The 22,465-nt window shown below is 35.6% G+C and overlaps 1 protein-coding gene across 1 annotated transcript in view; it reads left to right on the top strand.

Annotated features, from left to right (window-relative positions):
* The window catches only part of ASXL3 (ASXL transcriptional regulator 3), a 162,706-nt gene that overhangs the window by 41,750 nt on the left and 98,491 nt on the right, over positions 1-22,465 (top strand). Inside the window, 2 exon segments of the mRNA XM_017874075.1 lie at positions 10,972-11,080; positions 12,346-12,454. Coding sequence (XP_017729564.1) covers positions 10,972-11,080; positions 12,346-12,454 — 218 coding nt within the window.

Here is a 22,465-nt window from a genome sequence, read left to right as displayed (position 1 = left end):
AAAAAAAAAAAAAAAAAAAAAAAAAATCAAGTAACAATTAATAAAGTAAAATGTTAAAACATTAAAAGAATTCTATAGAATATTAAGAGCAAAAATTGTTTTCATTTGTATTGAAAATAAATGTAAAAATCTAAACCATAAAGTTGAATATATGCATAGATAGGAATGTAAATACAAGAATATCTGGAAGAAATCATGATTGACCTTTAATAGTTATTCATTCTGAGGCAGTGGATGGGATTGAGGGGAGTTAGGAGGACTTTTAACTGGGTATAATGATGTACTTTTACACTTTCCATGTAATTGCATTTGCTTGCATGAAAACATTAATTGAATCAAGGGAAGTATCTGATAGAATTAGAAAAAACTCGCATTGTGAGGAAAAAAATAATAAAGCTTTTTTTTTCTGCTTTGAAAATACAGCAGAGTACCCACGTTCCAACAAACAGTAGCTGGAATTAGCAGTTGTGGACTGCTTGTGGCATAGTTGCTTCATTTTTTTTTTTTTATATGAAATCTAACAAAAAAGCTGAAGTTGCTTTGATTTCCTCTTCTTTCTCCTCAGAAGCAACAATATCATAGATTTGCTGGGTATAGTCATAGTTCAGAATTTATACCTTTATTACAAATCTATAGGAGAAATATATCTAAATCTATAGCTATAACCTATTGAACATTTAAGTTATTTAGAGTTTATTTTCCCTATAACTAATAATGTCTTTTGTGAAAGTATGTGTTTTTCTAGGGTCTGTACCAAAAAGTGGATTGCTGATCTGTAGAGCATGCACAGTTTTTTAAAAAACTGGATCTTGCCAAATGCCTTTCCAAATTGGTTATCCAAATCAGTTTATGCTCTCACTGGAGTATTTAATAGTTCCCATTTCTGGATGTCCTCAGCCAACACATGGAATTGTCAAGCTTGAAATTTTGTTTTCTGTAAATGGTAAAATGTTAGCTTGTCAACAAGCCCCTGAATGTGTTCTGAGTGCTCAAATCTCGCAAGGCACTATGAGGTGAACACAAAGAATCTTTATTGAAGTCAGAGTCCTCAAGGAGCTCGTTGCTGTCAAGCAGTGTGATGGTAGACTGCAAAGAACTAAATGCTACAATAGTAGCATGGGCTGTAATGCCTTTGGAAGTGCAGAGAACATCATTGTGGACTGCAGAGGTGATTAGTAGCTTTTAGGAAGTGAAGGTGAGGGGATCTTGACAAATGAGTAGGAAGAGAGGAGAGCCATGGGCATTGAGGGAGAGAGAAACATGCTGAGAGGCAGCCTGATTGGAATGAACTTGAGAAAGCTAATAGTCAAACTATTACTAATTGCCCTTAAAACCTTAACCTGAAATGGATTAATAGAGCCTCAAAACGCATGTATTTTAAACTCATTATTTTATGGCTAAGTAAATGAGGCCTAGAAAAATAGTCAGCTTGTACGAGTCATATAAGCTCTCTCTTCGGCGTCCAAAATAAAACTAGTTAGAGACTTATTGGCTTATTTAACTTGGACGTCCATCAGGTTGATCTTCAACATGACCAGACAATGCAGGAGTTCCCATGATCTTTTCTCCCCTTTTCTTTCCCTGCTTTACTCTGCTTTCCTCTGGTTAGCTTTATCCACTTCAGACCCCGGCCTTGTGGAGGCAGGAGATAGGCACCAGCTTTTCCCTTTTATGTCTTTATAGCTAATATTATTACTGAAAGAGAATTTATATTCTTTCCTTTTATTTCTGTATCTGTTTTTGAAAAGATACTCGAACGTCCACCAGCTTACCAGTTTCTGTGACCAAGTAGATAGTTTAATCTGGCCAGCCTTACTGCTGGGGAAATCAGTCCTATTTTTTCGATGGATACACTGGAGTCACATCATTATGAAAAGGAGAGTCCCTAAAAGAAAGGAATGCAGGGTGTGGGAATGTAAGATGGCCACTGCAGCCTTTTGGTATGTACAGTCCTTCACAGGCATGATTGCATCTATAAATTTAAAAATAATTTTGGTAATGCTCATTGCATGTCTTTTATGTCTACACATCCATGATTGTAATAGCTTTTATTGCAGTGATTAAATTTATTTCAAGAAACAACTTTCGAGTACATTGGTATTGCTTGTCAGGCAATATAAAAATAAATATGTCTATCTCCTGTGGAATTTCCAAACTTGTTGGAAGTAGTAAGGGCAGGAAAGTTAAAGGTGTAAACAGTTTTCAAAGAATATAAACCATGAGAGATATGCAAAGTATTGTGATTGTTCTAGAGGAATGGGAATATCCTAGGTCGTAAAAGGCTTCTCCATACAGATGGTAGCCAGAGCAGACATGGGAAACCATAGAAGCTTGGTGATTTACTGAGTTGGATTGGATTATAGGGGTGTTCTGAGAGTTGGAGAAGATGAAAATGAGGTAGATGGCAACTGTGTTGTAGATGACCCTAATGCTGGCCTGAGGATGTTGTGCCTCCTTTGGTGCGCAGTGAAAACCACTGATTCAACAACAACAGTGAATGGCATGGCTAAGAAGCAGTCTGAGCAGTGTTTCTGTTGTTGTTTTAAAATAAGAAAATTATCTGGCACCAGTGTGTAGGATGAATTGGACTGGGAGTTGAAGCAGGGAGACCAGTTAGAGATTATAGAATTGTCTTGTGAATGAGGTAAATATTTTTCGAAATAGAATATAATAAAGTAAAAATGTAAGGTTTCAGGTGAACTTAGTTGGGGCTTTGTGATGCATCAGTCATGGGATGGGTACTGGAGGAGGAAGATTATACCCATGGCTGAGTGAGGCTGGTGGGGATCAGGAGGAAGATCTGCTCTGAGGAGATGTGTGAGATGATTTTCATGTTAGACATGGCATCTGTTGGGTAATATAATGCAGGTTGAGTTTCCCTTATTCAGAATGTTTGGGACCAGAAGTTTCTTGGATTTTGACTTTTAAAATTTTGAATATTTGTGTTGTACTAGTTGAGCATCCCAAACCTAAAAATTTGAAATCCTAAAAGGTCCCATGACTGTTTCCTTTGAGCATCATGTCGATGCTCAAAAAGTTTCAGATTCTGGAGCATTTCCAATTTTCAGATTTGGGCTGCTCAACCTCTATTGCAAATACATAGTACTTTTAAGTACATAGAGATATTGTTTGTAAATTTTCAATGCTATTTACACTTCCTGGATGTGTTTTTCAATTTTATACATGTATACAGGGAAAATAATCATGCTGTATTTTTCACAGAAAAAAGAGAGGTTTTGCACACTTTTGAAGTAATCTTTTCACATTTGCTTAGTAAAATTAAACATTCCCAGGAGTGCTGACTGCTAGGCACTTTATTCCTAGTTATCCTAATCATGTAAATGTGGTATAACATTTCTCTAAGTATATTTTTTGGCATGCCATGATAGGAGATGTTTAATCTTATGGTGGAAAGGATTCTTTTATTGTATATGATCAGGAAACACAGAATTAAACAGGATTTTTCAGAGACTTCAATAATACTTACTAATGTATTTGATGACTTTGCAGAAGGAGAATGCAACATACATTTCCCAAACACATTTGAGAATGTTTTTGAGCAACACTTGGGACAGATATCCCACGGAACAGATTCTGGAAATGGTAGAGTATTAGCTATTGCTAATACAATGGGTGAGAATGAGTAGCTGCAGGTTGGATATAGAAACTTACATTTTGGTATGAAACTACCTCATACCAGATATAATTACAGTGTCTCCTTTTAATATATGGAATTTACTGTTTTATTTTGTAAGATACAGTTTTTGACCTAATTGAAAATAACTTTTTTGAGCTTGCAGGGCTAGGGAAATAGGATAAAAGTCCTGAAGAGTCACCTATGGCCATGGGTTGACTGCCTCTGCATAGGAGTCAATGACATGATATATTTGTACATGATCACATCTCAGTCATCTCCTTGGAATAAACTAAGGATAACATTTAAATTCCAAATGGTTTTCTCTTGTTTGCAACATGCCTCAAGGCTGCCTTTCTGCTGAGTCCCCTGTCATTTCATATGTATTCAGAAAATTTAGTTCAGTTCAGCCTACATTTCTATTACATGCAAAACACTGTTGGAGTACAAATTTATTTCAAAATCAGCTTGACATACATACATAGTGTGCTCAATAAATGTTTGTTCAGTAAAAGGATTGTGTTTTTTCTTAATGACACAGTTTGATAAAGAGGCATCTCAATTATGGATCTGAATTCTCTACCACACATATATGTATATATGTGCATGCGTACAGTGTGTGTGTGTGTATATACCTCTTGTGTGTGTATATATCTTATTTATGGCTATATATATATATATATATATTTATCAAATACACAGATATATATATTTGTAGAGATAGGGTCTCACCGTGTTGCCCAGACTAGTCTCAAATTCCTGACCTCAAGTCAGTCTTTTGCCTTTGCCACACATAATGTTGGGATTACGGGCATCAGCCACCATGCCTGGCCTCTATCATATTTCCTTTAAGTTTCTTCTTCCTTTGTTTTCATTGGTGACATTACCAGAGGAAGATAACCAACTGTGTCATCTTCTGCAGCCTAGTTCTTTATATTTGAAATCTACTCTGGGTAAGTCATTGCTATATGCAGTATTGAGAATGAAGTAGGTCACCTTATCATTTAGCAGCATCTGGCTTTAAAAATGTATTTCCTCAAAGTGCTTAATATTTGCTTAAGTGTTTAAGTTAGATTAAATGGAGGAGGCAATTCTATGGAGAGAGAATGTGAGATAGTGGAAAGAGCACGGACTTTGGAATCAGATTAGAATTTAGATTTCAGCTGTATCACTTAGTTGTTATCTGACTTCAGTAAGATTCCTCATCTCTGAATCTCAGTCATGTCTGTAAAACTGGGAATCATGCTTACATTTTGGGGTGGCCATGAGGAATATAGATAATAGTTGTGAAAGCCCAGGCACATTATAGATGCCCAATAAATGGTAACTATAGTAATAGATGTGTTGCTATCATTCTTCTCCCTGTCCCCTTACTAAGTTATCAGTTACTTTTAATACTACCCACATGTGAGAGACTATGGATGAGCTGTGTACACATGCCTATGTCTTCACTTATTTTTGATACTGAGATGAAAATGAAATTAGAAATTAAAATCTTTTTTAAAATTAAAATATTACCTGAGCCAATTCTTTAAACAAGCTGTGAAAAATACTAATTTCTTTCCATTTGTCATTCTTTTTACATTTAGATGTTGGTCACTATGGTTAGTAGTGATAGTATTAAGAAAATAAGACACAATTTTTGAACACTTACCACATATCAGACACAGTTCTAAGTGCTTTATATGTTTTAACTCATTAAATCTTCAGATTAGTTCTCTAGGACAGAGTGAGTTTTATTCTCCACATTTTAGAGTCGAGGGACCTGTGACCTAGAGAAGTTAAGTCCAACATGACGCAGCTCGTTGAACTCAGGCTGACTGGTTCCAGAGCCTGCAGTCTTCCTTGCTGTTCGCCACTGCCTTTCCCAGCATAGGGGTGGTAATACAGCATGTCATGACATACGTCATTGTAGAAGAACAGCTGTCAGTGTCTAGGTGTGCATGTGGCATGTTCTTTACTAGATGTCTATAATTAAAGATAAACACCTCACCTCCTATTTTAGTTAGGGTCTTCGAAAATTATGATATAGACCGTATGTTTTAGTTTATACTTATATAGGGATAGTTCTTAATTTCCCTCTAGATCCTGCTTTAAAGTACTACTAAACAAATTTTTGTCCTTGTATTAATGTTTTGGAATTTTTGTTTCCTAAAACAGTAGGTCCATTTAGTGAGTGTGGCTGTATGAATCGCTGTAGTCTATCTAATGATATCTTGATGGTTTTTAATAGGATAAGGGTTCTAAATTCAAATGTCTATCTCTTATTTGTTGTACAAAGAGACATGTTCATGCCAACCAGAGATACAGATTGAGGTCTGGAGTTCAAAGTTCTTTCTCTAAATTTTTAAAGTGTACAGCATATATTATTTGATAATTATTTTTTGTCTCAACCCCTCCTGATAAAAAGAGTAACAAGGCTGCATTTGAACATTACTCTAGAGACCTATTGAATATCGAAAACCACATGGATATCCTCACATAGAAAATCACAAAATATCTTCCTTTGAAATGTGACCCATCTCTGATTTGATGGATTATTCCCATTTATGTTTATATTTTCCGAGTCTTTGTTATTCCTCTTATGTTAGTGCACAATAAAAACTTTCATTAGTGATTGTAGAGAGACCATGAAGTCTGCGACACTGTTTCTTCACTATCCAATTTGAGGCTTAGTGTAGAACATTTTGTATTGGAATTATTCAGATAACTTATATAACTACATATATTACATACATTTAGATATCATTCAGGTAACATATATAAAGGGCTCTAAATTTTAAAGTTTTATTTTCAGTCATTTTAGAGAGTTTTTTATTGATTGTAATATTTCCCAAGAGTAATAAGTTCATTTGGCCTTGATTTTTCTAGGGTAGTTTGTTATCATCTAGGTTACTGAGTTGTCAATTGACATACGCTGGGTTACTATGTCTGTTTAGGAACCATCCCCATTCTTCTCCACTAGTAGGGACATGCCCATTAAATAAGTAAATCTAAGGGTACATTATTAATTTTTTAATATCTAAAAAACATTTTTTGAAGTATATACAGAATTTAGTCTACAAATTCTAAACAGTTTTCACTAAGTGAACACAGATACTGTATCAAGAATTAGAATATTACCTGCACCCGAGACCCACCTAACTTACTCTTAAAATATCTTCTTTATATTTTCTCAAAGCTAACATTTGAAGTGCTTGAAAGAAGCGATTATTAATTTTTTTGAAAGAATGAGCATATAATTGTTTATATTAATTTGTATTAATAGTACTTAGCACAGTAACTAATGATGATGTTTAATGACTGCTTGAGTTTGTTGAGTTTTTATGCTTTTGTTGCACTGGACTAATTTTTTTACATTCCCATATTTAAAAAATGAGATTAAAAGAAATGTTTGCAGGAAATAGATTACATCTGAAATTTTTATTAAGACGTAACATTAATATAATAAAATAGTTTAATATTTGTATTACTTAAATATTATAAATCATTATATGTAAAGGAGTAATGGCTCACAATTATATTTTCTTTGTCATGCCTGCAAATAGTCTTCCAATTGCATTCCCCAGGTATTCTGTCTGGTTTTTAAAATTATTTAATAGATAGGCCTTTCATTCCTTTCACTAAGTATTCACTATCGGTAAAATTGTGTGTGTTCCATCAGCAATTTCATAATATAAAGCAATAGTTTTTCTGTATTTCACACAGCACTGGGCTCTGTAAAGCATCTCTAGGGGTTCTTTGATGTCTAGACAGTTTAAATTATGCCTGCTCCCTTGCCTCCAAATTCCACCCCTGTTCTGCTTCAGGGGTTGTGGGAAATGAAAACAAACCAGAAGGGTCCACAGCCTTAGAGTCCAGGGGGAAAAACAAACAAGTAGAATAAGCTGTATATCTACCCTGGCAGGTGTATAGGAAAGGGCCCAATTATAGGGGATGGGAAAAAGGAAAGAATTGGGGACAAATATTGTCCTGCTTGTTTATTTCTAGTTATATTTATTATATGGAGATACATGGGCTTTGTGAACAAAATGAAAACATCATAGAAGTATTAGGGAAAAAAATCAAAGTCACCTTTCAGCCCAGTGCCCCAGTTTTTTTTTTTCCCAACCTCCCCATAGGCAGCCAAATTTGACTTTGGTGGGTTTCCTGTGCATTGTCCTATTTGTTGAAATGGTGAGATGAAGAATTGTGTTTTAAGTTGGAAAACTAACTTTTGTTTTCTTCCTTTCTTTTGTTTTCCTTCTATAAATCGGGATATCGCGGTTTTCCAATTCATCTTGTTAGAAAGTAAGTAAATTTGAAATTTCAGAGATTTTACATTAAAACTTTGATGTTTTATTATTTCATATATACACACATATAGTTACAGGATTTCAGACTTCTGAATTCCGACTGAGGTGATGAGCTTTTGCATTAACTGTGAAGAAAATTTTGTTGAATATATTAAAAATAAGAACCATTACATAGAAGGCGATCAGTTCTATCTAAGAATACAAACTTTTAAAGCATGTACATCTGCCTCGTTTTTTTACCCACAGTTAATCTTTATCTTTAAGATATATATATGTATATACAATATATAGTATACATGCCAGTTCTATTTTTTCTGAATATAAAAATAATAAAATGACATGAGACTTTTATTTATTTCTGTTCAATAGCAGTTAAGACATTTCTGCAGAAAATGTAGTCTTAAGTTTTCTGTAGTTTATGGAATTGCTGAGGATAACAGCAATAAGGAAATGGTGTGAAATGTTTCTGAAATATATTTTCAGAATGTATATTTTACACTGGATGAATCAGTTACCTTTTAGCAAGCATTTAGCTCTTTTGATGTATATTTTCATTGTTTTAAATAAAATGGACCTGAATAACTAGTTTTCCGCATAAAGTGTGCTTAAAACTAAGTGACTAATCAGTGAGTGATTTTAGTTGTGAAATTTGCATTTGATTGCAAATTGTTTTCTAATGCAAATGTTGTATAGTTTTGAAATAAAACAAGTTTCTTTTAGGAAAGATTTATAGAAATTGCAATAGTCATTGAGAGTTTGGAGATGTTGTGATTGTGAATTACATATTTTTAAATTTTTCCATAGTAAATCTTGTGTTTATTGAGTTACTAAACAGTATCATTTAATAATGTATTCATGCTTAATAGAGCTTATTATTTGTAGAAAACTGAGTGCTTATCACATATGTTTGCAGCAAGCACAGCATTAAATTGCTATTTAATAGCCAATTTATCTTCTACAATTATCTTTAGCTTGCTATACCTTAAAAAAGGAAATGTAAATTATAGTCATGTTACATTTGTTTTGTACTTAATCGTTGCCTTTAAATCTGTATTATTATTTAACGTGCTGAATCTGAGTTCTTGCAATCATGTGCATTAGGGCCTTAGGAATAAAGAGAAGAAACAGCATTGTGAGGTTTCATATTAGGTGAACAGTTTTAATAAGTTATATTTTAAAATTCTACATTGTGTCATTTTTATGTATTGGATTCTGTTTTACTTGCCGTGTTAACATCATCTTGCCAAGTCCCTACGGAAAGTCTGTATTTCTGACAGTTCCACTAAATTAAAACTCCAAAAATCTGGCATAATCATTCTTAGCTTCAAATTGTCTATGCTTTTGTCTGAAGAGTATAATGTAAAAATATGTATTTGCAGTGTTCAGTATAACATGTATTGCGTGATTTATTTGGAATTGATTCATGGAAAGACATTTCTGGGGAGATGAATATATTTTACTTTATAGGTATGCCTGGGCCCACTCTCAATGTGAGAAAAATCTTTTGTGAGAGAAAATAATGAAATGAGGTCTGCAGACTTGTAAGGAGCTTCATGAGGAAAGATATTACCTAAACACAACATTATTTCCATGTGTACTTTAATGTTACAACTGCATTGTTCTGTGACCAAATTTATATTGATTCTTGTTTCCTGTCAAATTCAATGGAGTCATATTTATATGTTGGCAAAGAGAAGCTGCTTCCTAAAATAATTGTCTTTGTAGGATGATAATACTTAAAAATCCTTATGACCATGATGCATATGTATGCTGCCTTGCTATTAAGTGTGTTCTGGCAATTTGGTATATTTGACTTTTGCATTTTAGTGGTGAGTTTTCATATAAATAAGAGATTTGATAGTCTTGGTCTTTAGAAAACTTTAAATTAGGAGCACATATTATGTTTTTACCCTCAAAATTTAAAGTTAGAATTCGGAACTTAGTAATTCAAAGTTTGAAAGCTTCATATCCTAAAGGCTGTATTGTCTCAGAATATGGATTAAATACCCATAATTCCTCAGAAGCATGTGAGGGTAGAGGGGGTAGGGATTTTAGCTAAAATTGGTTTGACCAGATATTGATATTTTGGCATTTTAGGAAGTAAAATATATATGAGTGTATAATTTTAAAAGGCAATAATTGTAGCTCTAAATTCTAGCTTCTAAATAATTAGTTTGCAGTTAAAACACAAAATTTGTTCTGAATTCTACCCCAGGAAATATATATATACTTTATATTTTATAAGCATCATTCAAGTATATGAACTCATTCTAATAATGTTTATACATATGTCCTTTGATATTTTAAGTTGTTAGTTTAATGCTGTTTGATTTCTTTAAAAAGTGATCCTATATTTCAATCACTTGCATGTTTACTACAGAATTCTGTTAGCTGGACAGAATTTCCCAACACATATTTCTTTGACATATCTAACTGAGAAAAGGATTGTAGAGACTATATCAGAGATATAAACACATATGTACATTCTTATTTTGCCACGTGAGAAATGCAGTCCTGTGAGTAACTTAAATACTTATAATTTCAAATCAGTTCTTCCCTGGTTTATTATTCTTTTGTTGCTTTTAAACCTATGGGATGGAACTGCTCTTGAACTTGGTGGGTTTTTTTTTTTTTTTTTTTTTTTTGATCATTCAAGTGCAACCATCAAGTTGTCTGTAATATTAAAAAGCTAAGGCTTCATGGTGTTATTTGTAAAATAACACCACGTAAGTATTTGGGCTTTGGTGTTTGTAAAATATAGTATTGGTTACTCTATGAATAAAAACATAATTTCAATTCAAGAGACTTTTGCCTGAAGCCTTATAAGACACATGCATCTGATTAACTTTGGTAAAACTGGACTGGCCCTTTATTGTAATGTAGATGTTTTCAGGGTTGGGAGGGTATTTTTAAAAGGCATGCAAAAAGGTTTTTTTTTTTTTTTTTTTTTTTTTTTGAGAGAGAGAGAGAGACTCAGAGAACAGTTTTGCAATAGAAGCTGTACCTCAAACTGCTTCATTTTTGCACACTTTTATTTTCTAGTGGAACCTCTCCATTAGCCTGTCTGAATGCAATGCTTCACACTAACACTCGAATAGGGGATGGAACATTCTTCAAAATCCCTGGAAAGTCAGGCCTGTATGCTCTCAAAGTAAGTTGCATTGTTCTGCATATTGTTATTACTATGTATCATGCATTTTTTCAGACATGTGAAGGTAAACAAAATTAGATTTGGATGAAGAGTAGAAGAATGACTCCTATGCCTTTAAATGTTTACAGATGTCTTAAAAATGATTTCATATTAAGAATAAACAATGACATTTTTCTTTAAGTAAAACATATCTGTGGTTTCACTCCATGACATATGGTAATGGAGAATAGTTGTGGCTTCCTTAAAATTCTTGATTCCTTAAAATTTATGGGGAGGAGTGTCATGGGTCATTGGCCAGGAGTTTAAGATGATCAGAGTTACCATGGACTCTTTGACTTAATGACCGTCAATTGATACACAGGCTTCACACCTGTATACCCTTGTCATTTATAAAAATAAGACATTTATTCATTTTGCTTGAAAACATTGAATTAAATCTAATACTGAATTTTAAATGGGGATCTCAAGGAAGTTTTACTAATGCACACTTGTATGAGAAAAAGAGAGAAATAAAAGCTTCAGATAACTGAGTCTTAATTATTTTAGTATAATTTTTTAAAGGCATTCCCATTTTTATCTAGTGGAAACGCCACCTGAAATGCAAAATTCCAGAAGACAAAAGCTTATAGTCTACAAATGGTTGTGTAACTTGGAATAAGTAAATTCATTGTGCTATTTCTTAGAAATTAGAAAGAAGTTTCTGCCTTAATAAGTCATGGAGTATATTTAAAGTTCATTAACTACATATAAGGGTTTTTTTTTTTTTTTTTTTTTTTATGTCAAAAGTTATACTAGACAACAAAGCATGGATTGCTCCTTTAGCTGCTAAGCATCAGGCTGTGGTCCACTGTGTGTGTTTCAGAAAATAGCACAGGTTAGTTAATCAGAAAGACTTGTAATTTTTCCATTGCTCTTTGTAGCAAGTTGGGTATTTAAGTAACTGATTAAAATTCTGAGTTGGTAAGCCATTTCTTTACATGAGGAAAAATGTAGAATTGAAAAAAAAATGGAAACAACATATGTCAAAAGGAAACTTTTTTTGGGTATAGATTTTAAAAGTTTATCCAAAAAAAAATCAACAGTAGCAATGGGCTTTATCCATTTTTTTTTTTAACCCAAGAATGATTTTACATTAAAAGGTAAATCAGTATTGAAATGTTAACTCACAAATAACTGATCATACTTTAGGATTCTGCAAGTATTTTGAATGTTTTTAGTTGCTAATACATCTTCTCCATAAATCATCACTTTTCAAAATAATATAGAAAGAGGAGTCGTCATGCCCAGCAGATGGCACGTTGGATTTAGTCTGTGAATCTGAATTGGATGGTACAGATATGGCCGAGGCAAATGCCCGTGGAGAAGAAAATGGAGGTAAGTGTGATGAATTCCAAAATATAATCCCTTGTTCTCTTAAAAAATATATAGAATGCCAATGATTCATTAATTGAATTGCCCACCATTATCAATAGTTTTCTTCCAAATTTTTACCCCTGAGATTTATCAAGGTGTTTTGATTCAAAAAGGATAGCATCTAAAAGAAGTATATAGTTCTTTGCTTTTGTTGTTTTTTAACAGTACATATTTCTCTGAATAATTTTCTTAAATACTTCTTTAAGTATCCGTATATTTCTCCTGCAAAGTGAGAGGGTTACTGGGGGTGTCTAGTGGTTTCATTCTTAAGGGAGGATTGAGAATGCTAGTGTTTTATTTCTGATTGTGCTGATTTTTTCCTGTAATCACAAGTAGTTTTATAACAGCTTTGTTCCTTGGTTTGTCTTTTGCAAATGAAGCTCAGTGTTACCATTCCTCGCAGTGAAAAGAGGGCCAAATAAGATATTTTCTTGTTAGACACTTTTGAGAAGCGAGTGACCCTTCCAGAATTTTAAGGGGGGCATTTTCCACCTCTGGATTTTATCCTCTGAATTTTACATGTGAACTTATTTTTGTCTTCTTCAAGACAATTATATTGTGATTCTTTTGGTGTACATAATTCTGCACTGCAATTTTGGCAAATCTTTGTCCCATAATAGCTGCAGTGCTTTCTTCTACTGTACCCACTGGTTCCACAAAAGGACCCAGATCATGATTTGAGAGAAAACTGTGTAATTAAATTCTCTGTCCGTAGACTCATAGGAATCAGTAAATTACCTTTAAACAAACAAACCTTAAAGGATGTTTGCAGAAATATTGTATTTCAGTAATAACCCAAAGTCATTCATTTTATTAATGGCCATGGAGTCCCTTTGTTTGTCCTCTGCATGCTCACTGAGTGCCCTTGCCATTTAAACTTGTGTACTGATAGACCCTGTAAGACTGATACTGCTTCAGTTCCTTTCTGATCTGTAGCAAAGCTTGTGAATTTAATATAGGAAAAACACAGCTTATTGTCCTAAGGAAATTACAAGAATGGCTGCAGACTGCTTTATGGATGTTTTACTTTTCGTCTGACTTGTTGTACCTATTCCCAGGCTTTTTGACCATCCTCCCAATTGTTGTGGTAATGGTGTGAACCCTGGCTGGTCCTTGTGATTAGAGAGGGGAAAAGGCAGAGAATCACAGTAATTTCTGGCTTTCAAAAAGGGGAGGTGAGTGGGGCATACTTTTCGCTTTCAGGAGGGGGAAGGAGAATCTTATTGCAGTTGCTCCTAGTGTGGCACTCTTGCCTGGGTGAGTGCTCGTGTGCTTTCTCAACATATATACTGAGCTTCTTTCACGTGCCAAGTACTATTCTTGACATTGCAGTTACAGTGGTGAAAAACAAAAGCAAATCTCTCATGAAGCTTATTTTCTTTGAGAGAGAGAAAATAAGCAAAATAAATATCTAAAATGTATATAGCTTATTCAGTGGTGGCAAGTGATATAGGGCAAAATAAATAAGGGAGTGGGGGAGTAGGGGAGAGGGTTACATTTAGAAAAGACCTAAGGAGCATGAGAGAACAGGCGTTCAGGGAAGAGAACTCCAGGTAGAGGGAACAGCAATTACAAAGGCATTGAGGTGGGAGACTGTCTGAAATATTCCAGAGATAGCAAGAGGCTGGTATGGCTGTGAGGCCAAAATGAACAAGGGAGAGTGTGGTGAGAAACAAAGCCAGGGAAGTTATGGGGGCCAAGTTATATGGTGCCTTGATGCTGGCTTTTGTTTTGAGTGAGAAATTAAGCCGTTGTTGAGTTTTGAGCTGGAAAGGCAATGGCCACATGTAGGTTTTAGCAGGATCACTAACTATGAAAAAGATACGAGAACAAGGATAAAAACAGGGACACCCATTAGAAAGCTATTGTCATAATCTAGAGGACAGTTGTTGTTGATATGAAGGCAGGTAGTAGCAGTGGATGAGATGAAAAGTGATTGGATTCTGGTAGATCCGACAGAAGCTGCTGACAGATAAATGTGAGTGTGAGATAGAGAAAGGACTTGGGGATGACTCCAGAGTTTGAGTATGTGAGCAGGTTGAACAATAGCATTATCCTTACTTTAGATGGAAGAATCTTCAAGGGAACCAGTTAAGGGCAGGGGTGTTGTTGATCAGGAGCTCAGTTCTGGACATGAGATTATTTTTCAATATCTAGGTGGATGTCTTAAGTAACTGATTTTATCTGTCTGAAATTTATGGGAAAGATCCTTGTTGGAGATACTGATTTGGAAGTGGCCAGTTTATAGATGGTAGTTAAAGACGGGAAACTGGATGACATTACCAAGGAACTGAAGGTAAATAGAAAAGAAAAAAAGGCCCAAAGACTGAGCTCAGGGGCACTTGAATTTTAAGAGCTTGGAGAGAGTGTAGAAAACAGTGAGACTGAAGGTAAATGGACACGGTAAGATTTTCTGTCCTGGAAACCAGATGAAGAAAGTATTTCTGAGGGTGAAGCTACTGAAATGTGTCAATGCTTTTGATAATGTGAATTCATGATGAAGATTAGGAAATTACCACTGGATTTACCTTTATGAGGGTATTGATGAACTTCGCAATGGTAATTTTTGTGGAATCGTAAGACCATAGCTTGAATAAAGTGGGTTCAAGAGAATGGGAGGAGACACATTAGAGACCACAAGTGTAGACAATTCTTTCAAGGAATTTTGAGGTCAAGGGAAGGAACGGAATGGGAAAATGACTGGAAAGGAAAGAATCAAGAGACAGTTTAAAAAATGGGAAATGATTATTAGAAAATTATTCACTAATGAGAACATTTCAGTTGAGGAAAATTGATAATGTGGCAGGGGTGTTCTGTTGTCATGCCTTGGTTAGATGATGGAGAATGGGACCTATTCAGCAAATGGAAAGATTGGTCTTAGCAAGAGATGTAGACAAGTGCTCCAAAGGAGGCAGTAGGAAAAGCGAGGGTATTTCAGTAGAAGTGAAGGTAGGCGAGTACATGTGGAAGGGGCTCGTAGAAGTTTGCTTCTGTGTGTGTTATTTTTCTCAGCAAAATAGAAAACAAGTCCATCAGTTAAGGGTGAGAATAGGGGAGGTAGTTTTGTAGACTTAAGGAGAAGATACAAAATATTTGTCTGAGAGAGTCTGACAGCATTAAGGACGTTCTTAAGGTTATTCATCCTGAATTTACTAGGAGACCAACCTACATGGTTGTCTATTTTTCTCCAGTCATGTTTAGGACCACTCTGCAAGCGTAGAGGAGGTGTATAGTGACTGACGCTGGGGTTTTGCCAAATGTGAATGATGAAGCAAGAAAGGAAGAAAGGAGTTAAGGGTATATGAAGTGGAGTAATGAAGGCAAATGTCCACAGAATTTCTTTTTTTTTTTTTTTTTTTGAGATGGAGTCTCGCTTTGTCGCCCAGGCTGGAGTGCAGTGGCCAGATCTCAGCTCACTGCAAGCTCCGCCTCCCGGGTTTACGCCATTTTCCTGCCTCAGCCTCCTGAGTAGCTGGGGCTACAGGTGCCTGCCACCTCGCCCGGCTACTTTTTTGTGTTTCACCGCGTTAGTCAGGATGGTCTCAATCTCCTGACCTCATGATCCACCCATCTCGGCCTCCCAAAGTGCTGGGATTACAGGCTTGAGCCACCACGCCCGGCCGTCCATAGAATTTAAGCCGATGTGGAGGTGAGTGAAGGATAGTGTGAAGAAGGAAGTCTCATTGGTGTGAAAAGGTTGTTTGATTTGGTGTGCTAAAGGAAATGAGTTGGAAGTGTAAGTGATGTGAGAGTGGAATGCATGGATTGAATTTAGGATACTATTATGGGATGTATTTTCTGAGCTGATAAGAAAGAAGGGGGCTAGGTTTCAGGCTATCAAGAGTGCTTAGGCCATGTGTGCACTCAAGAGTTGCCTGGGTGAGGTGGCATCAGTGTTGAAATTCAGCACCCCTCCATTTGCCCAGCCTAGTGCTGTGGGATGGAACTGGGTGCACCCGGAAAAAAGATTGCCTTTTCCTTTTTGCACAAAGATGTTTTAAAGGCTGGTGGTGACCCTTGCATAAGATATTAGAGAATCATCAGCATGGATATTGAAACAGACAATTATAGTAGAAGTAACATTGACAGGATGTCATATTAGCAGCTAACATACTCAAAAAATGAAAAATAACCAAGAGTTGGCAGATAAGTACAGTAGGTTGAATAGTTAGTAATATAGTCTGATGACATGAGATACAATGCTGGGGGCATCATAGGAACCAGGGAGGGAGAATGTTTTGGAGGGAACAGTGAGGGGAATATAGGTCACTTATTCTATTTCTAGGCCCAGTGGTATAAGAGGTGTAGAAAAGAAAAAGGCTACCACCTGAGAGCATTCCAGAAGAGCCAGTGTCCTGGCTGGGAAGACAGCCAGATTTTATATATTAAGAAGTAAAGGGAGTTTTCAGAGAAAATATGGAGGCTGTAGGAGATTTTGATAATGACTAATCCTAAATTCCAGAGGAAACCATGGGAGTTTAGTAGCTGAGAAAGGGTGACAGCATGAGAGCACTCGGCCAATAGTGAAACCAAAGCAGGGATAAGCAAACTTCCCTCATGTAAAATGTGAATAGGCGCTTCACCAAATAACACATACCCAAACATTTCCAGCTAATGTGACAAAAATTAGATTTCCTGACCTCTTCTTTGAAGTTGCATTCAGGAAATAGCTTTGGGAAATCACTGAAAGAATAGTAAATAGCTTATTTCCTTAAGTATTCCTTGACTTGCTCACTTTTGCATCTTATTGCAAACCACAATTGCATCTCCATGTAAGTACCCTGTACCTCTGGATATAGCTTATTAATCTAGCCTCAGGACACATTTTCAAACCTAGATATTGAAAATGTATTGAGTCCTTTTATTTTTACCTGTGAGGGAACAAACTTAGGTTAAATGTGCCATCCAAATTGCAAGCCCAGGTGTGACACCAAAGGCCAGACTCTCCTTACTCTAATACCTTGCCTGGAACCACAGGGAACACTTACTAGCCAGTCATCACTGGTACAGTTTGTCTTTCTAACATTAGATTACATCTATTATGAACCTAAACTTAAGACATTGACAAAGAGGAATCCCTGGCTTATCCCAATGAAGTAGTGGCATACCACATGATTTCTTGATTTCTTGCAATTCAGTAATAAATGTCAGGAAACTCTGCTTTAGGTGATTTCCTTGCTTACTCTGTTTCTAATATATATTTGAACCAAAAGTTAGAATGGATCTACTTTCCACACTTCCCTACAGCTGTACAAATAAACTTTGAAAATGTGATCAGAGAGAGGAGGTTGGGTATATGAGTAGATGTGTGTGTGAGGGAGCAAGAGAGAGGGGTGTGGGAGGGAAAAGTAGGGAAGGAGGGAGAAAGGGAGTGAGGGATGACTACATCATCTGTTTTGCTATTTTGTTCATCTTTCCTTCTTATATTCATCCTTTGGGATGAAAGACTGGGGAGTATTGAGGAGAATATTAACCATCAATTTGTAACATACCCTTGATGCGTTGAATGAATAAGCCTCTGTTACCATAGTGTTATATCAGATTGACAACTATTTATTGGCACTTGCTGTACCATTTAGGGGATAAACAGAGAAGTAGTTGAGAAGAAAGTATTTTGTAAAAACTGATAAGAAAGAAATGTTAGCAGTTCGATTCCAGTCATTAACACTTGCGTCCTTAGGCAGAATTAAGATAATGATTGTAATACTTTAGTCCTCTTCTTGGAATCAACTGGGCAGGGAAACATTCTTTTAAAATGGGAGATGTGTTGCCAAGGTACTTTGTTACAAGGTTTTGTTGCAAAATTTTACAATGTAGGAAAAGTGGTATATTATTAATTGTGGAATTTACAAGACACAGAACTATGTTTATGTGTTTCTTTGACTTCTGAATAGGTTCTCAAATTAATAAGAATTAGACTTGAGAATGTAAACTGTTGACATTTTAAAAGCTAAGCTTTAGAGATCAAAGAGTGATTTAGGTGAATTACTTGATATATCTGTGTTGACAACCCATGACCATTTATGCCTGTATAAGTATAAATCTGTGTCACCCAAATAAAATATTACAAATTTTAGGGTCTATTTTAGTCAGAGATTTATGGGTATGTTTGTGTCTGAGTTGTTTTCTGAGCATAATACATTGATATATCATGAGTTTCCTAACACATATTAAGTTGACTCACAATGTGTTGCTGGTCTGCAGAACTCATACATATTTTATGTGAAATGATACCATCAATAGACAGTCTTCACCCTCTTCATCCTCTATCTATAAATTATTATTAAGAAAAATTGAGTTTCTCTTTTTGTGGCCCTAATATAGTTCACGCTTAAAATCAACAGTAACCATCCTATATATTTCTTTTTAAATGAGGAAACTAGAGATTGTACACATTTCATTCACAGAGATCAAAAAAGGTTCTGCTTGCTCTTAACCCTAATGACTTTCAGGGAGGAAGCAGCACTCTAGCAACAGAATTCGTATTTTAAAAGTCTCTGTTGGGGGGGCGGGAGGGAAGAATCTTATGTTTTAGACCTTAAATCCCAGGGCAAATAATGATTCCAACATTTGAAGAATTTTATGGAGTCCTTTTTCATTATTCTTTATAGCCAGTTTTATAAGTGGGTTTCTGATTGTGTGATTCTTGGCAGAGTTGTGTTAACTTAATGAAACGTTACTCAGCTCACTTTTTGTTTTCATTGGCTCAGAGGCTACAGTTTGAGGGGTGTTTTATCAAAAGTGAAAAGTGTGTTAAGGAGGCCTGAAGTGTGAATATAATCTCAATTGAGACATCAGTTACATGCAGATGAGAAGCTTCATGGAGAAATTGGGGCATACATTAAAAAGGTCCAGACACCCTGGGGAGTAGTCACACTGACAGCTCATGAAGCAGTTTTATACAAGGCTACAAAAAAGGAAAATGAGGGTGAAAGTGGAATTGTGAAGGGAGTGTTCTGAGTAACTTTGGAAGATGTTGCTCACCTACCCAGTGTCAGTTGGTATTCCTGGTCTTGTTTTGCTGGAGGTTTTACAGTAACTTGCCTGTGAATGCTCCAGTGTAGTTTTACATTGGATGGTGTGTGTCTGCATCTTTGTGTTCAGGAGGGTCGGGGTAGGAGAGTGTCAACAGGCTTCTACATGATCGTGGAGAAAGGCAACACAGCGTGACCAACTACCTAGCAGCCATTCCTAAGAATCTCGCAGGTGACAGGAAGGATATTCCTTCTATGCCTGAACCAGTTCCCCTAATTTTGGGGGGTTAAGCTAATTTGTCTTTCATTCAACAGCTCTGCATTTTAGGCAACAGCTTTGTTAGCTCATGGAGACACCTGCCCTACATTGGTGGCCTAGAGAAACTTAAGTATGTGAAAATTATGTTGTTTTAGTTACACATTGAAGAAAACACAGAGGAAAGCGAATAATCTTCAGAGTCAGAAATGACCACTGGCAGGATATAGAACTTCCACTGCCCACTCTTTCTCCTTCTCCTTTCTTTTATACCAGCCCCCAGATTATACAGTTCACAAGAAGCATGAGGAACTTCAAAAGATCCTAAAGCTCTGGTTCCTCTCTCCTACCAGTGTTTTTCTTAAACCAGTCAATTGAAGTAGACAATGTTCTACTAGTATATGATCAGGAGGATAGAAATCACACAGTCACCTTTATACTTCTCCCTGTGTTCTTGATAACTTTTATAGAGAAGGATTTTTTCTTTATGTTGAAATCTTTTATGCTTTTAATTAAGCTAATTTCCTTCTTTTTTATTTTTTCTGTGCTCTGATGATAAACAACAGATGGTCACCCCTTCATCTTAACTGCTCTAAACGACTTATCCCAACTCTTTCAAACATTATTTACAGATACTTTTCGTTTCTTTTATCTTTTAGAGACCTCTTTTTCTTACGTATTTCCTCTTGAACTGTGAACTTCATTCTTGTCTAAATGGATTTTGGTCAGTTTTAACAGTCCGGAGTCATGTAGGAAAAAGTTTTCTTTTTAAGTGCGACAAAGTGACCCATTTAAGCATACTTTCACCTCTCTTCTTGAATTGTGAGAGAAATATTTCATAATATACAGATCGAGAACAGAATATGATCTCATAATAAAACAACAAACTCCTTCTCAAATAAAAACAGAATTGAAGGTATTCCCTCAAGTATCCATCTTAACTAGCCAATATTCTCTTTGATTTCTATAATCTGTGACTGTACATATGAACAAAACACTCATGTAGTTTAAAAAAAGTACTTTTTCATTGATGCCAGATAATTCACTCTCACTTTTCTTTACAGTTACATTGTGTAGCCATTTCTCAAACTGCCTTCTGGATAGCTAACCTGATTCCCCTTTATCGTACATTGGAGTTCATAGTTTATATAGTAAAGTATGAAGTAATTAGTAGTGATGCCCATGAATGAAACACTTAACCTTGACCTGTACCAACCTTTTGCTGATCTCCTTCCTGTCCACTTTTTTCTGTTTCTCATTTTCTAGGCTGATTGCTTTATTTCTGTGCAGATGTTTCAGAAACCTGATGCAGTGTGGAAGATCACAGGGGTTATACCAGTATAAAATAAATAGCCTCTGATGTTATTTTTCCCACACAAACAGCATATAGTATTATTAATCTCCATTACCCTGTGAGCGAAATCCTTGTTGGTTCTATGGTAGGAGGAGGTTAGGTGGCTAAAGACTGGTAACTACAATATATGCTTTTCCTACTAAATATATTTATTTTTTGGTTTGAGTTTTCTGTCTTCTGTGTTTAAGGAGATATTTTTATGAATATCCAGAGATAACAGTATAACTAAATTGGCCTGGCTGGTAAATTGAGTACGGCTTGTAGGAGAGATTCTTATAGCTACACCTTTAGTGTATACAGTGGTCTTCCTAGTTACCTTTGGAGCTTCGGTGTTCTAATCAAAATGTTTGTGAACCATTTGTAGCCATTGTAATGAGATGGTGGCATATCCATTTCTGTGGCAGGTGAATGGCATTTGCACCATGTGATATCAGCCACCCAAATCACTAAGGTCTCTGGCATGATGACATTTTGCAGCAGCATGTTCTCACTGATGCATATGGTTGGTATAATTATTATCTGATTCAACATTCCTCTTGGTTTATTTTGCTCTTTTTTTCTGAAAATCTCTTCTGAATAAGAAGGGGCTTCATTGGGCTAATGAAGTAGGTTATATAGTAATCATTCCAGTTATATTAGGTATGTTTCATTATAGAAGATATTGTACTAAATATTATCGAGAGCATCAGTGCTTATAATTTTGTTTTTTTTTTTGTTTTTTTTTGAGACGGAGTTTCGCTCTGTCGCCCAGGCTGGAGTGCAGTGGCCGGATCTCAGCTCACTGCAAGCTCCGCCTCCCGGGTTTACGCCATTCTCCTGCCTCAGCCTCCCGAGTAGCTGGGACTACAGGCGCCCGCCACCTCGCCCGGCTAGATTTTTGTATTTTTTAGTAGAGACGGGGTTTCACCGTGTTAGCCACAGTGCTTATAATTTTTAGACTCCTTGTCCTCTGAAAGGGTCTTAGGAAAAAGTTGCTGTTCCCATTATTTTATTGCTAGTATTACTAGCAATTTATTAATCTATTTAATTACTGACTTTTCTTGGCGACTTATATCCTTTGGATTTTCTTTTAATGTAACAAGGAAATTTGCTTAAACCCAAATACCTATACCTATATTGAAACACGTGTTTTTAGAAAAGGCAATTCTGTGTAAGCTGAATGCAAAAGGATTTTAAAATGGAGTTCAGGAATGATTTAATTGGAGTCAGATAATTTTCCTGTTCAAGTCTTTTAACAATTTGTAGCATGTATTTTCTGGCTGTATATATCCAAAATATATGATTTACGCAATTTCAGATGTAAATACTGTACATAAAACGAAGTATAACCCAAGCATAAACTTTTGTTATTATTTGCCATTTGAGGATATTTCTGAATTGTCTGCTTG

This window comes from Rhinopithecus bieti, unplaced genomic scaffold (genome assembly GCF_001698545.2).
Source record: "Rhinopithecus bieti isolate Rb0 unplaced genomic scaffold, ASM169854v2 scaffold_5260, whole genome shotgun sequence".
NCBI classification, from domain to species: Eukaryota; Metazoa; Chordata; class Mammalia; order Primates; family Cercopithecidae; genus Rhinopithecus; species Rhinopithecus bieti.
This window is presented reverse-complemented; position numbering and strand designations above follow the sequence as displayed.